Source organism: Thermobia domestica, chromosome 15, assembly GCF_964235325.1.
Source record: "Thermobia domestica chromosome 15, izTheDome1.hap1.1, whole genome shotgun sequence".
NCBI classification, from domain to species: domain Eukaryota; kingdom Metazoa; phylum Arthropoda; class Insecta; order Zygentoma; family Lepismatidae; genus Thermobia; species Thermobia domestica.
The window spans coordinates 100,888,764-100,910,813 of NC_137468.1; the positions used below are offsets into that span (position 1 = coordinate 100,888,764).

The 22,050-nt window shown below is 32.0% G+C and overlaps 1 protein-coding gene across 2 annotated transcripts in view; it reads left to right on the forward strand.

Moving 5' to 3' along the window:
- LOC145671163 (WW domain-containing protein tag-325-like) overlaps nt 1–22,050 on the forward strand; it is a 561,143-nt gene that overhangs the window by 504,036 nt on the left and 35,057 nt on the right. Inside the window, exons 5-8 of one of the 2 annotated variants that reach the window (XM_081739998.1) lie at nt 8,110–8,211; nt 15,795–16,000; nt 19,225–19,315; nt 21,743–21,790. In XM_081739998.1, the coding sequence (XP_081596124.1) occupies nt 8,110–8,211; nt 15,795–16,000; nt 19,225–19,315; nt 21,743–21,790 (447 nt within the window). The remainder of the gene's footprint in view (nt 1–8,109; nt 8,212–15,794; nt 16,001–19,224; nt 19,316–21,742; nt 21,791–22,050) is intronic. The other variant, XM_081740000.1, reaches the window with a different exon arrangement.

Genomic DNA, 22,050 nt, shown 5'->3' on the forward strand with positions numbered 1-22,050 from the left:
TTAGTCATCCTTTTCATTATTCTCTTTCGCCAGTGGAAAATGGAGAGCATGTAATAAGCCAGAATCTGCAACGGTTATGCAACCAACCATACACTTTTTTTCCTTTTTTGTCATCTGGATTTGAAATAAAAAGTGTTTCTCAGTTTTCTTCATGGTTAAAAAAAGTCTGTATTCGAAGTGCAGAGATTCGAATCATCTCGGAATATGTTTATACGGCTAGCTTATTTGCCTTAACAATAGCTGTATAATATTGCACTAGAGCCCGTGCCGCCAGCAAACTTTAAAAGAAACGATATAAATCAAGAGAAGTAGGTTGTTTTTACAATTGGCTTGTTGAAGTTCAGTTTCCCTTTTTTAGGACCTAGGCTATATGAAACGTGCACAGAGAAATATGTCATTGCTGTTCAGTTGCAGATGAACCTGCCGAACGTATGGCTCTGGCAAGTAAATATATTTAGTTAAACGTCTGTTGTGAAATGTACAGTAAGCAGTGTACCAGACGTTATATTGCTTGTGTTACTGGACGCATATAGTCCAACAATATAGCAGGTAGGTGCTTACCAATCAATCTGGCTCAGACACGGGATAAGTTTAACTAAATACATTTAACGAAATATGTTCAGTTGTCATCGCCGCACGTTTGACAGATTCATCTGGAACTAAACAGCAGTTACATTTTTCTCTGTGTGGACCGACAATTCAAGGTGGAATCTGAACCACAGTAACACGTTCAAATTTCGAGCCTTCCCTACCGGGAATCGTACCCAAGGACCCATGCACCAAGGGTTAAGTGTGGTAGGGTTGTCTCGTCTTGTCAACTTCAAAAGTGTATAAAGTATGTATGTCGTTTCATGTCGTAGGCAACCCTAAAGAGAGCACGCCATGTCTTCCAGACTCGATACGATTTATAAGACCAGAAATTTAAGAGGTCGGGCTTCCCTAACTTTCCCTGCTGTGGGCCTCTTTGTACCACTAATTTTCTTATATGCTATTGGTTCGACTACCCTAAAAAAACGCGGATCACAGTGGTAGCTGCAAATATTCAAATGTTATAGTCAGCAATCATAAAGCTTTTAATATGAATCCAATGGCTGACACCCCTATCTTCGGCGCTGTGTTTACTGGCTTTGGTTTCTGGTGAAAGCGCAAAATTTTGTGCCTATTCAGCGTCGTAAAGTAACTTGGGGCGGCTTGAATTAAGATACAGCGTATTCGGATTTTAAAAGCCAGAAAAGTGAGACTATATACCGATGATCACACATCACCCAAGACTACTGAATGACAGATCTTTGAATTCTTGTAGCTTTTAGTATTGCCGTAATGCTGACAAACTATTGATTTCGTATTCAGTACGTATGTTTAGCAAGTTTATTACTCGCTTGAAAAACAATGTCCCTAATTTGCACACAAATAGTACTTCGAGTCCCATTTTAATAATAGACTCCTTTCTTTATAACTCCAATGTTATTTTTTTTAAATAATAAAGTAAAGTAAAATTAGAACTACAATTTCTTAATAATAAGTAATTACATACAGCAATAAATGTTTTTAATAGGCCTAATATTAGTAAACATTCCTACTACTGTACAATGAAAAATGAAATTCTATGAAATTTTTAACGTCTCCTTTTATGCTTGTATGACTAAGGGAGGCGATGTTTAAGGCAAATGAATGATGATGGAACATTTGGTGCAATAAGGCTGTGGGCGGAAACGGAAGTACCCCGAGAAAACCCACGGGCACGATGTTGTCCACCAAAAACTTACTTGGTCGGGATCAAACTAGAGACCCCATGCACCAGAGTTAAACACTCTACCAGTAAGCCACCAGGCTCCCTATGCTGTAAAAGGAAATTTTGATGTTCATATTGTGCTCATGACCATGTTCTTCAATTAAATCTTATTGTAGAACTTTTTTCTCTTCTCTGTCTCTCTTTGCGAATGTATATTAAATTATCACTTGGTTGGGTTGGTACCCAGGCTATATAAGAAATGGACCTATAATTTATTGTGGAACTTGAACCACCGTAATGCACTCAAATATCAATGCTATCCTACCAGGAATCGAATCCGGGATCCCATGCACCAAAGGCGCGTGTGCTAACCACTGGACCAGCGGAAAGAGCGAATATATACTAAAGGGCTGACCGAAATGATTTGACTGAACTATGTACTCTGTAAGCACTAATATAAGTACCTTATTCGCATTATTCTCTTCTGTGGTTTATTAACTTCCATCTTTTAAATCTGAAGTTCGGTTTTCCTTTCCAACAATGAGATAGAATGATTAGGATATCGAGATCTCTGGGCTTTCAGCATCTATGGCCATGTTAGCCCGTCACATATGAGGGATGATATCCCTCAGTGATCACATTATCCGGGAAAACGGAAGGAAGAAAGGATTGAGGAAGCGACCTAGATAGCATCCCGGCATTTGCCTGGTGTGAATGAGGAAAACTCAGGGAAACCTCACTCAAGATGGCTAGCCTGAAAAAAATTGTACTTTTGCGACTGAGTGTCCCCACCTAGAATCGAACCCGGGACCGCTCGCACTAAATACGAGAGCGTTAGCGACTACACTACGCGGGACCACAATAAGACAGAATGAGACCTGGACCTGATTGTAATGTGACCCAAATTACATTTACTTCCTTCGAGAACCGAGCCCAAGTCCTCTGCTCTAAAGGCAAAAATAATTTTTTAGGTTTTACCAACCGCATCCTCAGGGAGAAAAAAAGAGGGGAATTTTTAGTGACATGCACAATATCGAACTTTAAACGAAGCTTAAGAATGTGAGCGACTATATTTTTAATAACCGAACTTCTGGATTCGAATTTCACGTTGACAATCCCAACTGACTTTCACTAGTGTTTAGTGAGGTTCCCATGTGTATGTTGGCATGATTTCGTTAACTATACAGTATAAACCTTGGTTTATTTTTCCTACCGAAAATTTCGTCTTATTTCTAATGAATTTTTGCTGTTTTTGATGCATAATTTCCCTGTTTCTTTGGAAACAAAATTTCAGTTCATATAATCGCCAGGAATGTGTTCTTTATTTTGAAACTGATTTCAGTTAGGCATCTGTTTGTGTTAGCTTATTCTGTCTTTATGTTCGGGACTTTTGCATATGAAGAAGGAACTTAGTTTACATTTTTAACTTTTACATGTGCTTTCAGCAGATAACGTTACTGTGAAATGATGAGAATAACTAACTATGGTTGGAATGTTAGCAGGAAACACTCTTACAGTATGTCGTCACTACTTTTTCCTAGTACCTCCCGGTCAGTATTATTAACACTAGAAGGAGGGGAGGGGTTATGACGTATTCGTCGGACGGGATGTCTAACCACTGCATTGAATGATATATATGAATGAATGATGTGTATGTGGAGTTGCCGGTTTGCTACATGATTTAGTTAAGCTATTTTGTTTTTTTATCACACAGGGACAACTGGGAGGGATTGAAGGTCCCTCGTCGGAGCTTAAATGTACAAAGCGCTAGCTGTGAGGTTTTGGCGTCAGACTCCGAGTGTGACGGAGTGTGGGAGGACAACCCACTGTTCCACAAGATATCGGAAAGAGAGGAAAGAACATCGGAAAACAAACGACAAGTCTTTCGGACGTTGTGTAATAGCATTCGCGAGGAGCTAGAAGAATTCGTTCAGTTGACCGCGGAGAAGACGGCTAATGTGAATTCAGTTCGCTTGTATCATATTGATGATGATGATGATGATTACGAGGCCTTTGCCGACTCTACCGATGGCGAAAACGATACGAGATCGGTTTGCAATTCACAACTGTCTCTTTCAGATGAGGAACTGAGACGAAATCGGAGCTTCGAGTTTCTGGAATTATGCGTGAAAGCTGAGAAACTTGCGAATGAGAGCCTTGAGGAATGCCAAAAAAAGAATAAGGACGTGAATTTAGTGCAGAAACCCCAAATGGAAAATTTTCCTCCGAGAATGTCTCTCGATTCAGAAATTTCGGATGAAGTGTTCTTCTCTTTTCCACCCGAAGAAGAGTTTCCGAAGAAAAAACGTTCCTTTGACATAAATGCAATATTTGACGATGGTAGTGGCCAACCTCCAGTGCCTCCGTTGCGTAGAAAGAGGCGAGCTTCGACCCAGAGTGGGAACTCTAGTGTGTACACGTTCCCAGGGCGGGTTCTCTTTTCGTGCGAATCTACAGACACAGAGAGTATTACATTCAGTGATCAGGGTCGCAGTAATAGGCTCACGGTGATGAGTGACGTAACTCTCACTCCTGGGCCTGGCAGTGTTGTGCTACCTGCAGATGAGGAGAGTGCGGCGGTTGTCGACAGCCAAAGCGATTCCACGGAGATTTGTGATGCAAACGAGCCACAGGACATGGAGCCAATATGTGTGGGAATTAACAATGCGTTTGACATAAACACGAAGGAAGAGAAAGAACAAAAACAAGACTCCAGGTTAAATTACAGTGTCAGTAGTGGAATAGACCTTCATGAAGACAGAACTAACGGTAATACCATCACAAGTGAAACAAGAAGTGTTGACATGACGTGTTCTCCGGAGGATGACGATATTTTCACCAAAACTTGTGCAGAATCTTTAAATTCTACTTTTGTGGATGAGTGGTATTCATCAGTGGACAGCGGTCGTTCTTTTTATTCTAGTCGCAGCGATGTGGACACAGAAGTGTCATTTAAATCGAGGAAAGGAAGCAGTTCCAGTGATATAGTGGCGTGGAAGCAGGAACTTCATTGGGAATGCTATGACGATGAAGATTGGGCCTCCAGCTTTCAATCGGACGAGGTACAGCAAAATTAAATCCAAAAAAAGAAATGACGTGGGCATTTGAAAACGTCTTTATTATAGATTATAGCTGCATGTTTAATTTTTAAGATTGCGCGATTTGGTACGTAAACTTAGCCGTATTTAGTTTTTGACATTAAAATTTTTGTGTGATTACTATTTAGCTAGTAAATAAACTGTGGAAATTTAAAGCGGACAAATACTGTTTCTACAGATAAGACGCCTTAGTAATTTAAAGTTTCTTTACATTTAGAAAATGTTATCTCTTGTAATAATACAAAGTCCAAAAGTCAGAGAGAATTTAAAGAACCTACGACGTCAAACTTAGTTATTTGTTAGGATTAAAAAAAAAAAAGTTTTTAAAAATAAATTAACAATAAAAATCGAGAAACCTAGCAACGAGTAGAAAGATGATTATTTGTAAACGTAGCCTACTTCTGTCTAAAATCCCGTATATCTTACTTGTACTGTCGACAAATGATTTTATTCTTGGTCTTCTACTTTTTTTTTCTTTTTGTTGCAAGGTTGGTATTTTCCTTCTTTTCTTGTTTTTCCATTAGTTTCGAGGATGTTCTAAAAATCAAATGAATAGCTGAAAAAGTACTAAATTTCAATAATTTGAAATTGTTTATTTTCCATGTTTAATGTTAAATGTATTTTTACTATAAATTTAATATACATCTAAAAACCGTGTAAGTAGAACAAAATCGACCTTGCAAAACAAAAAGTGTATAATTTATGAAATAATGTGGGACAAACACTCACACATGTTTAACTTCATCATTTACGTACCGCTTTTAATTTGAATTACTTTTCAAAAAGTTATTGAGTAATCTAGTTTTTTTTTTTTTTTAAAGCAAAGAACACTCAAAATTAATTTGTTTAAATAATATTATACAGCTAGTGTCCCCATGTAGCTGAATAGTATGCGTGATTTCGAATTCGATTTTCGTTAAAGTCGTAGAAATTTTTGTGTTTGCTTGTCGTCGTTAGATGTAGAAGAACCAGTTGAGTTCACAGGTAGTAAACTCCGAAATAATAGCGATGGAAGCTAATGTACTGACCATGACATTACACAACTAACATTTCCTACATGAAAATAGTATCATGAAATTATTATGTTGCGTTTTTGCATGTTTTGACCAATCAATTATTACTCTATGTTTATTAGTTCATGTAATAAATTCCGAAATACAGTTATCCGAAATATAATTATTTATCAGTTTGCGCGAGATTGGTTTCAGGATTGTTCGTGGGGTTCAAAATTTGCGGATATTCCAGTCCGTTGTATAAAATGGTAATATTTGTGTATATAAACCATATAGACACATATTAACCTACATTTTTAAAATTATTTTTAATAATTAATATCGCATACAGTAAATACAATATATATTGTTCTATTTGTCAGGAGGATACTGGCAACAAGATTCTGAAATCCTAGGTTGGTGCATTTAAAAGTTTTAAAAATATTTTTTATTTGCTGTTGGTTAAATCTATGATATGCCAATCAATTGTACTCCAGTAGGAACTATAATATGACAAGAAGCACATGTCTCGGGTTGAAAAATGTATGTGGTTAATAACCTACGTTAAACTATAAACCCGCTGTTGTATACTTTAATGCTGAAATTTTAAATGCACAAAAAGCACACAATTTTCCGCAATTAATTTTTTAAATGTTATGTTGTGTATAAATCAAAATACTTCGTTTCAAATCATTGATTTCTCTGTACTTCGAGAGTAATGAATGATTTTTAGATAAAGGAGATAAATATTTAATTTTCCTACCGTAAAGATAACTAAATAGCTGATATGATACTGCTATTTAGTGCAGTTGATTATTTGTAGTGTTACGTGGAAGATTCTTTCTGTGGATAACATGTCTACCGCTCATTGCATTCTGATAATGTCGTTAGTAAAGAACTAATGCCAAAGATTAGTCTAAACATATCTATTTCAAAATCATATCGTGTGTCAGTTCTTCGAATTGGACAGTATTTCAAGATTTAAAAAAATGGTATTTAAATTTTCACTATTGTTCCTTAAGTTACTCGTACTTACATTTTTTTGTGTGTGTGTTTAGTTATTTTCATTGCGTTATTAGTGTTAAACTTTCAAGTCTTTTAAACGTAAATTGCCTAAAATTTATAAATTGATATATTTTTATGTTTTCAAATTTATGTGTATTATAGACCTTTCGTTATTTTTACTTCACTTCCGTGGTATTACTGATTTTTTATGTTCTTGTTTAAGAACATTACCGTTTAAGTTATATAAAACTGAATTATCAACTATAAATTCTAGAAATAGTATTTTAAAGTAAAATGTGTTAATTTGATTTTAAACATAAGTAAAAAGTTGATATTGACAATCATAGTAATAAAAATAAATACAATAAAGCAAAACTAGTGAAACCACGTTAGAACGATTTTTCTGCAAAATTTTGCAGAATTTTAAATGATTTCAATTATTCCTAAAGCACAAGTTAGGTAAACTATTATTCGTGTGTTTGTTTGTGTTTATTTTGCGTTTCGTTTGATTTCAATTATTCATTCTGCTGATAATTCTAAAATTATAACAGTTTAAACAGCGTTGACCGGCGAAAATAGCTATAATTTTTAAATGTAGAATTGATTTGAAATCTAATAAAATGTAAATATAACACTAAAAACACATCTCAAGCGTTACGTGGTGTTTGATTCTAATTGTATTTTTGAAATTCTGCACACGTATTCTATATTTAATAAGCTTCTTTCTTCCAATATTAACTCATTTAAACGCGCGCCCGTTTAAAGTACAGTTTTCTTCTTGCGGAAAATACTTTAGTATAAAATTGACAAGAAGTTTTGATATAACCATTTCAAAAGTTATGAAAGTAGCCACTATTCTCATTTTAGATCTTTCTTGTATTTTTTAAATATGAATCACTAAATTAAACATTTTTCTATAATGATAATAATAATATAATTAATAATAATAATAATATAAATGTAATTTTAGTGCTTTATTTAATACCTAATATATTATTTCGTCAATTACATAAAATGAACCACACCTAGCAAATAGGAGGATATACTGATCAATTATAAATTATCTACAAATATTTACGAGTCTTGAGCAAACTTCTGTATACATTTCATTTCCATGATACAATTAATCACAAATCAAACTTACATATAACGTGAACACACATCTACTATTTTTTCGGATTAGCCAGTAATGATTATCATTTGCAATTAAGAATAACTTATTTGTTTATTCTTCTTTGTAATGACTAAACTAACATAGTGCTTGTATGTATTATCTTTTCAGTGGTTCTCATCCAATGACTGTGAAGGACGGGTATATTTTTTCGAAGAAAACAGCAATGAATCATCGTGGACACTTCCTGAAGTTAACGTTACGCTATGTGATGTAAGTATATTTTCCGTGAGAAATAACCTCTGTGTGTAAGATGTAACTTAATAATACATTTGACCTTATTATTTTAAAATTTCTAAAAGTAGTAACATCGTTCTTTCTAACTTAAGTCTTCCGGATTATATATTGAGAAAGGAGACGTAACGACAGACTAATAAGATATTTTAATAGAGAGCATTTTTTAAAGTTTTAACGTCATATGTATTTTATATTTAATGTTTTAACGTCATGTTTTACAGATTAAGAAAGTAACTATTTTAACTCAATGAAGTAGTTTATGAATCTTTGATCATTATTGTTCTCTACATAGTTCTGGTAAACTTGATCTTAAAACATCTGCTAAATATTGTATATCGTAATGTAAAATACACTAATACGAAAAAAAAGCCCAGTAAATATCCCCACATATTAATGTCTGGACTACTTGTATATCAGATATGAGTTGAAGTTACCTGTATTATTTCTCGATGCAGTCCGCAGTCACTACATTTTCCCCTTTTCTTTCTTTCTTTATTTATTTTCTTTTCTTCATTTTTTTTTTATTTTGCCATCTGGCTATGAGCTCTTTTACTTCGGCACCATTGGCTCTTCCGTGGCTACATGCTTAGCGTACGCTCTTTCATTGCGAGAGAACTGGGTTCATTATCGGTGGAAGTTCAGTGGTTCGGATCCCATGCATATGGCCTCGGTGCTGAAAGAAACGCTAAACTCTAAATCAACCAATCATAGAGATCCATTTATCCCCTCTCTCTCTACCATTAGAGAATTATCTGAATCACTTCGTTATCCATGATCGACTAATAATGCGCAAGACTACCAATAAACCGAATCTATTTAATATTTTTATACGCTGTTTATGCAATTTGGATTTTCTTACAATTAAGGTAGAATAGTAATTTGCTAGCCTATACGACCTCTCCTTTCTTACAAATAATAATAATAACATTCAGTAAAAACTACCTTAACAGCGACCCACCGGCAATCTGTTCGTGACTTCTGGAGGGACGCGACCTACCAGCTGAGAATAACTGAGTTAAGAAAACGTACTTAGCGTTTCCAGACGAAGAAAACTACGAATTCTACAGTTTGAGCGTCATTATTTTCTGTACATTGATTTATCACACAGGTTTTACTGGACTGATACATCTATCGGAATTGTAGTTAATTCTGTAAATAAGGGACACGGCGTCTCAGTAATGGAGCGCTCACTTTTGATGCAAAGGGTTCCTATTTCGTTCCCAAACCATGTAAGCGTATATTGGACAACATCGTGTCCGTGAATTTTCTCGAGTCTCTTGTTTTCTTTCTCACTCGCATACTATGGATTTTCCCCCCCGCAATGATTAGCTTTCATTTCTCATCCCGTCTCTACGCGTGTATTGGTCTAAAAGCCGTAACCATGAGATGTTAAAGGCTTCGTTTCATTTCAGTTTTTTCCTCCGAGAATTATTCTCTACTGAGACAAATTAAACGTGTGTATCTCACCGTTCCAATTCTAAATGTTCTTCTAACTTGAATGGTGTACTATGATTTTTGTTTGTTGAGATATTAAACTTGATTGCTGTTCATTTCCCTCATTCAACTTTTGATAAATACCCCCCAGAAATCTCCAGTTTCTTTGGGGAGTTACCATTTCTCCATCCGTTTACCACATCCAGTTGTGCATTAATGGAATCTACCACTAGAAATAATGGACATTTCATGTTATCTGATTTCCATCCAACATTTTGCTCTTGAGTTGTGGCTATTTTTGCATTTTTCCTACTAACTTTTCGGCTGATTATAGCACCGAAAGGATTCATATCTACAACCAAGTTGGTCTAAATTTTTTTCTTATCTTTCTTGGTGTCAGGAATTAGTTTTCAAACATTGTCTTAGTGTTTTGAAACTCTCTCTCTCTCTCTCTCTCTCTCTCTCTCTCTCTCTCTATATATATATATATATATATATATATATATATATATATATATATATATATATATATATATATATATATATATATATATATATATATATAAAAGAAATCTTGGAACTATCCATTATTTCTCATTCGTTTAGGCACAAGTTGTAGATATGGTAAAAAATAAAGAATATAAAGTATTTGGTTTTGTAACACAATGAAAGTAAACTTCTATTGTCCTGTGTAATGTTAAGCAGATAAAGTTTAATTTTGTTGTGCTGAACTCAAATCCGCATGCTATATTTTTCCGTCATGTAAGGTTTTTTTACAATGTAAAGTTAAGTATTTCATAATTTAATAATTTCTAATTTCTCATTAATAATCAGTATCAACCACATTATTAAATGCGTGAAACGTTAACAAAGATCAGGAAAATTTCAATAAGAGTATTTGTAATTAATTCGTATTACTTTAAAAGATAAGTTAAACATACCTTAGAAAAACTATCTTTCTTTCTTCATTGTAAACGCACGTTGAGTGGATCTCACGAGGTTTCTTCCTGAGTAAACTCCAACGATAATCAAACATAATAGAAATGTCTGATAGGTCTTTGTGGTCCCATAGATGAGATCCCTTTTTAACCGACTTGAAGAAATAAAGGTTCTCAGTTTGATCTCTATGTGTATGTATGGCTGTACGCGATTATCTCAAGCACCATTGGTCATATTTCGATGCACTTTTCACTTAATCGGATGAACTATTCCCAAGGAAGGTTTATACATATAAAAGATAGAAAAAAGTATTAATTAATTAATTATTTTTTAAAAATCAAAGAATTCCTCCATGAGAAAAGAACTAACCTAAAATATACTGGAACCAGAAATCCAACAGAGTAATACGGGTTGCATAAAACCGGGGGTAGAAAACCGTTCAGCCAGCTTTCTCTGATCCCTGATTTAATATTGGTGAAGGATGTTTAGGTCATTGGCGATGTCATGACAGTTTACATGCCGGAATTATTCAATTTCTGCCAGAATATCATGCACTTTTTCTGTGATTGATCGCCCACTGTGAGAAGCATCTTGAAGTTCGACATTTCCAGAACGAAATCGACTGTTTTATTGAATTTTGTGTCTATATTTGCTGTTTGAAGTTTCTGAATATCTCCAACCAACTAACAGTGAACTTATAGGGAATCACGATAGTCCATTGGTAGAGCGCTTATATCTGGTTTCAAGAGTTGGAGGTTTTGTCCCAGGCCATGTGAGTTCGTGACGACATTGAGAGAGAGAGAGAGAGAGAGAGAGAGAGATTCAAATATAGAGACAGAGAGAATACATTCACATATGCAAGGTTAGATTTGAGAATTAAATAAAAAGTATTTCAATAATTTGATAATTATTATTACGCATCTCTTCACGCGTATTTCATAGGGATTCCTATTTTATAGAGAATTTGTCCTACCTTTAGTTTAGGTATCTAATTAAACTATTGGTTAACGGAATGATGAAAAATAAAATTTAAAAAATTAAAGAAATAACTGACTAAAGAGATAACGGAATAATAAAACACGCACTAAAAACAGAAAATAAAAACTTTTTAAAAGAACCGACTTCAAAAACGGACTAAAAAGCAAAAAATAAGAACTTGTTTTAAAAAAATATGAACCTACTTTCAAAAGGTACTAAAAGGGGAAATAATAATAAAAGCGCTAAAAAGCAGACGATAATAATAATAATAATAATAATAATAATAATAATAATAATAATAATAATAATAATAATAATAAAGCGCTTGAAAGCAGAAAATCACTCATTAATATACGTATATATATATATATATATATATATATATATATATATATATATATATATATATATATATATATATATATATATATATATATATATATATAAAATCTTTTTTTATAAGTTGTCCCATGCCAAACATATTAATGCCTCATAAAATTACTATCGAAATCATTTTATATTAGGTAATAATTTGTTCGGTTTGGCACGACTTATATAGATAGATAGATAGATAATAGTAATAAGTTATTTTCTGCTTTCAGGCGCTTTATTATTATTATCTGCTTTTTTACCGGTTTTATTTTTTGGCTTTTAGTAACTCTTTTTATGGTCGGTTCATATATTTTTTTAAAAGTTTTTGTGTGTTCTTCGTTTAGTACCCTTGAGTTTTGTTTGGGAGTAATCAAAACGAAATTGTAGATAACGTTTATTTCAAACTCATGTGACATTCCATTGTCGTAAACTTTTGGTGTTCACAATTAACTTGTATCAGTCATCTTCGATATTATCCAAAAACTTGATTACATCTTCAATGTCTGGATATCAACAGAACAAAGTATTGGTAATTAGAGTTGTTCAAACCTTTGAAAAACTGATTCACTACCCTTAGTTTGTGTAGCATAAGAAAACTTTTTGTGAGTCAAGTAATGAGTAATTTCATATACCATATGTTTATAGCCAGCATTAAGTCCTTTCTTTTGAGCCAATTTTGGATTGTCCATTGTCTTTACCAGATTTTACTGCCCCATCCACACACAAGCGTGAAAATTTAGTTTATCCTACTTATTGGCCAAAAAACTACCATACATTTTTAGATTACAGCACATGAAACATCTGCGTTCAGTGTATTTATTTATTTTAAAATAATGAATAAATTTTGATAAATTTCCTATAAGGAACGTTGAAAGAGCGATTGGAATTGAAGCATTATGAAGAGGAACGTTCTTTAGGATTTACCAGTCTTTTCTTCTTGTACATAAAGTGTTACTAGACGGACAATCAAGATAGGAATATTCAAGTTTTCCTTCCTTAATAAATAAATAAATAAATAAAAGGAATTGGATTCTCCTTCACAATTTCAGAACTAGTTAAAGGTTGTTGCGGTAGCTAAATTATTAGTGTTATTATTCAACCGAAATTCATTGTTTTGTTTAGCTACGCCCAAGTCACGTGCCAAATTATCCAATTCTCACAAACACAAAAGTTGTTGATTTCGAATTTTGATTACTGATAAATTTAGACAACCTTTAGTACTTGAAATTAATGAAGTTCCATTCTCTAATAATTTCGTTAAGCGGTGCTAGAATTTAAACAATTGGTCTATATGGCATAGGTTTCATTACTGAAGACAAATTTTTAATGATTTTGTTGGTTTTCTTTTTGAACCAAGATGTTTTGCAAACAAAAAAAAAAAAAAAATCATTATAATTTATTACGTTACTTATGCTAATCCCAAAGGAAACACTGGAACGCATATATGACAGGCTATCAATACCTGTATCACTGATTTTCTGCGCAAGATTTACATATGATGGGGAACCCATGTTTGAAATCTGGTCTAATTTAATTGTAAAATAGTCTAATATAAGCTCTTAACAAACGAGAAATGTGTCTTTTCCGAACTGTTTGGATTCTTTACATTGTTCTTGTATTATATCAATACGAGCTCAAGAAGACATAACTCATTGTTGGTCTTAAGTGAGTAAACAAAAGATACAATTAAGATAATGAAATGTCTTTCTATAAATGTTCTAATATTAGAAACTGCTTTATCAAGATAAAATGTGGTGTCATACCGAATCTAGCACTTGATTTGAGTTAAAATGTCTCATGCCACAAAATCATCGCAGATCTGTGAAATCAGTCCGTGTCACATGCAGTTATCAAGTTGTTTGGGATACAGTATATTCAAGAAATAAGCAGCTATTTAATACATTGTTACATTTGACATGCTATCGTAAATATATTTTGTTGCTGTTGTTGATTGAAAATTTTCGAGTGACATCTTCAAAGTTTCCCACAGTATCTAACGCAGAAATCGTTTAACATCAATTATCTAGTAGCTACTACAATGATTTTGCTTACTTATAAAGTTAAGACGAATAGTTAATTTGAGGTGAGTGACAGCAATTGTATTTAGAAGATTGACGTGACTTATCCATTGATAAAATAAACAAGAAATGAATTATGCATTTTTACAAAGCATTATTAAACAAAAGCTACAAGAAAATTGAAAATGAAACCTCAACATTTATGAAGAACGATTTCAATTACATGTCTATTATAGAAATTATTTTCATTTAAGCTATGTAAATAATAATTGTGTATAAACGCTCATAACGGTTATTAATAGCCGTTATGAAGTAACACTCATCACTTTGGACACTTATATCTCAGATACCCCTCTGTATTGTACAATTTTTTCTAGAACCGGACAGAGGTCTATTTATTTAAGCCTTCAAGTAGTGCCGTGTCATGAAAGGGGGGGGGGCGACGGACCCGGGCGCCGAAGTAAAGGGGCGCAAAATTCTGAAGGAAAAAGTAAAGAAGGAAAGAAAAAAAGAGAGGAAAAATTACTATATAAGAAGTGGTCCTATAATGTTATTCATGTTAGAAAAATGCATGTGCACATCTACAAAATGGAAGGAAAAAAGTAATAAAAAGTGCTCAAAATCAAGAAAAGCAGGGTATATTTTTCAAAATTTTCTTACGCTTCGCGCCAACCATGGTGGCGCTTCGCGGTGGGGTCACCGTCGTGTACTGTCACTCCGGGCGCTGATTTTTCACGACATGGCACTGCCTTCAAGCCAAGACTTCTCTTAAGACTTTGTACACTCATCTGCGAGGAAATATAGACATGTATTTTACTGCTTGTTGAGATAGAAAGAGCAATATCAGTAAAGTAACTTTGAGACTTTATGGAATAGAATATGTGAACCATTGACACAGATGCTTCGACGAGCTACGGAATATTGTGATAGAACTTGTGAAATTAAGTTCAGAACGGTTATTGACTTTTTACAAAAGTTACTTTGGTTGGGTTCTTGTTCGTATTTGATTGTCCTACATTGTGTAGATAAGTAAATGAACATATAATAAACTGACACTAAATAACTTCAAGGAACATATGAAGAGGAAATATTGCAGTAAATTAGAGAATACTTTCACTCTTCGAACTTTGCTGTCCGAGTCAAAAGAAATTGAGATGATATGAATGATGTTTCTGCATTCATTGCATCAATATATATATGCTTTCTATAATCAATGGAAAATAAATTGTATCTAATCCTCTAATACTTAGTACCGTGTTATATTTTGATATAAATGTCATTGACTTTATGTCGCAATTTTCACCATGTATCTTAGACACCTCCCTAAATTGAAAGCTTTACCTGAGAAACGTAGGTAACTACTTTACAGGATTTTCGCTAAATTTATATTTATGTACTTATTTTTGTCATTTTGTTAAAGAATCACAATGTTTAAGAAATTTAATACAATATCTGTTATATAGCCATGTATTTCCAATATTTTAACTCACAATTTTAGTGTTCTGGCATTTTTTTTTTTTAGAAAAAAGAAATAGGCTGATTACCAAAGTTTTTAAAAATAATAATACTATTTAATAGAAAGAGAAAAGCTTATGTTTATTTGCATAGATGACTCAACTAATATATATCCGCATTTTCTTTGGTTCATTTCTACAATCAGTCAATTAGAAAATGATAAACTAATTTTAATCATAATCTACTTTTAAAACCAATTATAGTGTAGATATATTTAATATAGATTTTTAAAAATGTGATGATTGGTTTAACAGCAGTTGTTACGTGCAACCATGTATAATTTGTGCTTATAACTTGTTTCAGAGTCCTGCAAATCGCCAGGGTTCCCCGCAGTCTTGTGACTCTCTTCTATCGAAATCACCCCTCACGGATTCAGGGGAGCCAAGTCCTACAGAAGAAAGTCCTACACTACGAGAAAATGATTCATCACACCTCACTGCAGCTGGGCTAGCTGAAAGAGGAACGTCTAGGGTTGTTAAAACACGATCCTTGATGATAATTGACCCTAAGTAAGGATATTGATATTTTACAACAACTAGAAGGTAGTAATTTAATGAATTTTAAAATGACTATGAGTCATAGGTAATTTCTACCAATGAGAATTTATAACTTTTGAAAGAAACTAAATAGTTATGTTTTCAATGTCCATATTTCTAGTATACAATAATGTATATGAACAAAGAAGTTAAATTCTTTATGTATTACAAGGTCAACTGATATTTAGCATTCAGATTCAAATAGAAAAATCTATATAGCAGCGTGATTGGTGTATTATATAGTTTTACTAAATATTACATAAAAAAGCAAATATATTATAAGTAAATATTAAATTAAATTAACTAACTAAGTCATAAGGTTACGTAGAAAGTATTAATTTTCAAATTATACGCCACATAGAATTGTCAAATTTTTAAAATAAAAACTAGGACATCTTGGTAACTCACCAATAAAATGTTCCGCAATTGTTTATGCATACTTCTCTTTTATGTATCATTTTGGTTATAAAATCGATGTATTTAAGTTTATTTACAGTTAACCTATTTTATATATATATAATATACTATTGTTTTTTAAAAGAATAACAAAGGTAATATAAAGATAAAGTTGTATATACTGCACTTGTGACTCACCAAAAGAAAGTAACTTTAGTGGTTCTTCCGGTCTTTTTGAGTTGCTTCCATTAGAACCTTGGCAATTAAAAACTTATTATACTAGTACATTATACCACATAAGCATGTTTCAGATACACTATCGCCATCATCACTACTTTGTCCACAATTTGTATTCACTATATTAACATTGAGTCTATCTCTGGTGTCTGATCAGAGATATTTCATTTTTGAAAACATTCTCCCACATTCAGCATTGCGTTTGAATATAAAGAAATATAAAAAGATATTATTTTGTAGTTTGAAGTTTGTAACATCCCTTAAAAATGAGTCCATACTTTTCTTCGACTGATGTAACTTTAGATTCTCAAATGATACTATTTTCTTATCCAAACAATATTTTTCATAGAATTCAATAAGATTAAAATCCTCAATTATTAACAATAAATATTTTCAGGCCATAAAAGGACAAAACGCTCCAGATTATTTAGAAAAAAGGATTCAGTTTTCCTTCTTTAAAACCGGACATTTGGTAATCCAAGCTATAAATGCCCTTTTATTTCGGTTCAGAAACTACAAGAGAAGAAACTAAGTAAAAATACTTTTTCGCCAATAGACCTGAAACTTTTATGTATGTATGAGCAATACAGTAAACTACCAAAACATGATCTGTAACACCAAAAGTTCACTGAATTATCATCAATGTCTTATCAGTTTCATCAAAGTACAAATACTACCGTTACTATCTATCTTAGTTTTGAGTGACATTTTCTTATGAAATATGGAAATGTCAAAGTTTACTAAGCTATTTTACAAATTCCAACGTAACTCCAGCAGAGATCAATGCTTAAATTTCTTATTCCTAAATCGTTATTAAGTAATATTTTCCGGAAAATAATAAGACAAGGAGGATAAGTAATTAAGAAGGTGACATTCTGAAAGGAAACTATTACAAGAAGTGCAAATGTATAAATACTTAATTTCATAAATCCATTAATGGTACACTACATGCAACTACAAATACACATAACAGAAAAGGATGAACCGGAAGATCTCACACAATAAAGAGAGATTTATATTTCAAAGCGAAAATGTTAGCCACATGACATGAATAATATACTTGCTATATGACTTTAGTTGGTCATTAACAGGAAAATGAACCAACTCTTATTTTTCAAGACTAGGAATATAATGTAGCTGTGTAATACTACTAATATTAAAAGCAGTATTAGATTTTGAGTTTAGAGTGTAAATCAGATCTAAGAGATGATATAAACAAATGAATGACACTATAGTGACTCCCATTTAGGGTGTTTTTTTTGTTCCGTATGAATTGGCTATAGAAACGTAGACGAACCTGCAACAGCAGTCAGGCTAATTATCTTTTACGCTCGTTTACCAAGCATACAGAGAACAGCAATTACTCGATCGTCAAAAATGTATAATGGTACATTTAGATTCAGTTTAACTTATTCATTAGATGCATACAAAAAAATTAGTAACAAATTGGTAGAGTTGCACATAAGCATATTTAACAATGTTAAATATTTTTACGTCCAGGAAAGTTTTGCAAAAGGAAGAATATAATCAGATCAACTTAAAATTATTGGAAGAAGAATATTGCATGTATTTTAAAACTATTTTATTCAGCATACCTATTCATGTTCAAATTGTCTACTATAACATCTTTATTTGCCATAAGTTCGTTATTTCAGAATTTCTGGAACAAATTAAAACTTAGTTTACTCATTAAATGTACAATGATAACACTCAAGATAAAAATATATTTAAACTGATGTATTTTCCGAAGATTTTCTGCTTTTACCTTTTTACTTTTACAACATTACTTCTTTATAATTGAAGATACATCCACTATTAACGGATTCTTCACGTATTATATCTGACATGCGTAGAAAAACATGTTTATACATGTCTGGGCACAAAACTTAACAAATTAAATGTTCAGGTCTGGCCATAAAGAAAAATGATATTATTCGTTACGGACTGTTGTCCATATCAACATATACGTATTTATAAATGTTATACTGCCTCACAATAATCAAACAGCAAAAATATCAATATTTTAACATCGGTCAAGTTTACGTCTACGAAAAGGAGCATTCATTTGTCATCCAGTGGATCACACAAAATGGTACATGAATTTTTAGATTAATTGAGTAGATTATAACATAATATGAATTACATTACATAAGATGACGTAGGAATAAATTGCATCGAATAAAAGGTGTGACGTGTTTAGATTACAATAAAGAAATGGTAAACGTAGAATATAAATATAATTGGCAATTATCAATACGAAATTAAGAAATAATTGCATAACTGATATTAAATTAATAATTATGTGCAGTATTTTGCGAAATTCTCACGAAGATAAATCCCGAACGATGAACTTACAATAAGGATTAGAAGAAAGCAGAGTTTTGGTATTTCGAACACTAAATAAATCATAGTACAATTTTGTACAATTGTTGAGTTTTAACATTTGTTTTTTTCTTTCTTTTTTTTTTTTTTTTGTCAACAATGACATTTTTGAAATAATGAAATATTATTGCGCATCAATATTAAACACTTCAATAATTAAAATACCATTTGTATCTTTCTAGACGCCATGACAACAGGGAAAGTTCATTGAAATCATCGTCTATGCCTCGTAATATAGCCAACTGGCCCAATTTATTATGGGATGGCAACATGGTAAGTTTATATGTTTAAAAAAATATTATTGTTTAAATTTAAATTACACTCTTCATCATTTAAATTGAGGAACATTACGTATAGGAATAATGTAGAATATATTTTTTTATCATGTACACTCATGTCCAAAATGATTGTCGCATATCTATAACTGTCTTCTTGTAAGAATATAATTTGATAATGATTTTGCAGGGTACCTTTAATACTGATACTGTGTGTATAATCGGGAAATGTATATTTGTGATAAATTTCATAGGAAAGGAATTATAAATACGAAAATTAGAGTGAGTGAAACAAAATGTTGCTAAGTGGACAAGAAAGTTTTATTTTCGTTTTATTGTTCTTATTTACTGCTCTTTTGACATGAAATTTGCCACATACATTTCTTTGCCGGTTATACACATACCAACATCATAAGAAATACCGGGCAAATTTGTTATCAAATTATGTTCCTACAACAATATATTTATAGACATGCGACAATAATTTTGGACATTAGTGTACATACACGATTGTCCTTTCTTTAGGAACAAATACAACATATATTGCTTTAACCAAGGAATTTTGTGAATATTTTACTTAGTACTGAAACTCATCCTTGTATACCAGCGATTACGATTTATAGCTAACATTATTATTATTATTATTATTATTATTATTATTATTATTATTATTATTATTATTATTATTATTATTATTATTATTATTATTATTATTATTATTATTAATAATAATAATAATAATAATAATAATAATAATAATAATAATAATAATAGTGTGGAGGAGAGGAATATCATCAAAGAAAACAGAACATTTACTTCGAAATCTATTATTAAAACAAAAGACAAACATATGTTTCGAATCTCTTGAAGATTCTCCTTCAGAGGAGCAAGGGACAAGAATATATACATTCAGAAAGCAAATATAAGGAAAGATAGTAATAAAAACGGGACTGTTGGAGTTGGGACAAATAGAGTTCTCGAAGAACTGTTAACTATTATTCAATACTGGAGGGAATTCAGACCTTTTGGCAGATATAGAGAAAGGTAGCAGTGAAGACTGGGACACATTGTCAAAGGACCGTTAACTACTGTTCTATGCTCAAGGGTATTTCAGGCTGGTAATTTCGGTTGATGTCTGAAAATGATATAAAACGATTAGCGGCATACAAATATTATATTACACCTTTAAATTATCAAGACAACATAAGTATATATATGAATCTTCAAGTGTTGAAAGTGAAGAATTCGAAAATGTTTATTATTCCGTTCTAAACGCTACAACCCATACAGAACTACAGCAGCAGATATTACAAGATCATCTTGGGCTGAGAAATAAAACAAACTTTTGAGAGAATTCGCCGAAAACGTTCACTATATCGCATCACACCATTTCAAGTTGAACAACATATCTTGGATGATTTTTAAGGTTTTGTTTATTTAAGCTTGATTTGTTAAAAGGGCAGATCAATGATAGTTAACAGTTTTGATGTTGTTTGAAAGTTTATAATAATGAATAGTAGAGTATTCGAATTATTACTATTGTTGTTACGTGGTAATAACTTTCTAATAACAGAATTTGCGGTATGAATTGCAATTTTTGATCTAAAAGTCTTGTCTATTTAGTATATCCAACCTCAAATATTAAAATAGTAAATTTCTGACCTCGATATGAACATCTTCCTCATATAAAGAATTACATTGTGAAACTTTACAATGTTGCATAAATTCTTCGTAAAGTATTTATGTAACCATAACCTCATTACGGTTTCCTGTGAATATTGACGTAATTGTTGCTAAATTTGTTCGAAAGTAAAATGAAAGATAAAATTAAAAAACAAATAAATGAAAACTTTTTTTCCTCGTTACGATAATATTCAGGCAGCCATATTTTTTCTGTGTTCATATTATGTAGTTGAATATAAATTGTTGCGAAAGTTGTTAAATTCAATATTTTATAATTGTTATGAAATACTCTAGTTACATGCTTTCTAATTGTACTTTTTTTCGTTGAAATTGATATCTTAAAAACGAGGTTATTGGACATACATTAATTTCGACATATAAAATAATTTAACTCTTTTGAAATGTGTTTTATATCTGAAAAATAATTACTTCAATGGGGGGGATTTCTAGATGAAGCTATAGAGAAGAAACCGTTTCGGACCTTGATTCATAATTTCTTCTCAGTTGAGACGTGTCTTGGCAGGTTATTAGTTTGAATTTAGTCGTGCAATGTTAAAATAAAACCCGGAATTTATTCAGATGACCCTGATATTATTATAAAATATGCAGCTTTACAAATGTATTTGTCTTGATAATTAAAAGGGAAATTATTTTTAGTAATAATAATTGATTTTGAGTACTAAAAGGAATGTTTACGATAAATTGTTCTCTTTTTCTCTTTTGCTAAATCTTGCTTCTCTAGAAGAAAAAGAAAGAGGTTAATGATATGTGTAAGTTTTATTTAAACAAGGTAAGTAATCTTTCTGCTTCTACGCTCTTATTTTCTTGAGGTCGATATATTTTGCTTATAGGTACGACGCTGTTGAGTGTATTCTGAAATAGTATAAGTTTTTTTATAAACTTCTGCACTGATTTCCTACACACTTTGCTTTGTTGCTCGAACATGTCAAAGCAGTTTTTGAAAGATGCCGTCATGTGATGTACAAAACTGAAAATATTTAAAAAATGAGTAATAATAATAATAATAATAATTCGAATCAATGTCTTAGA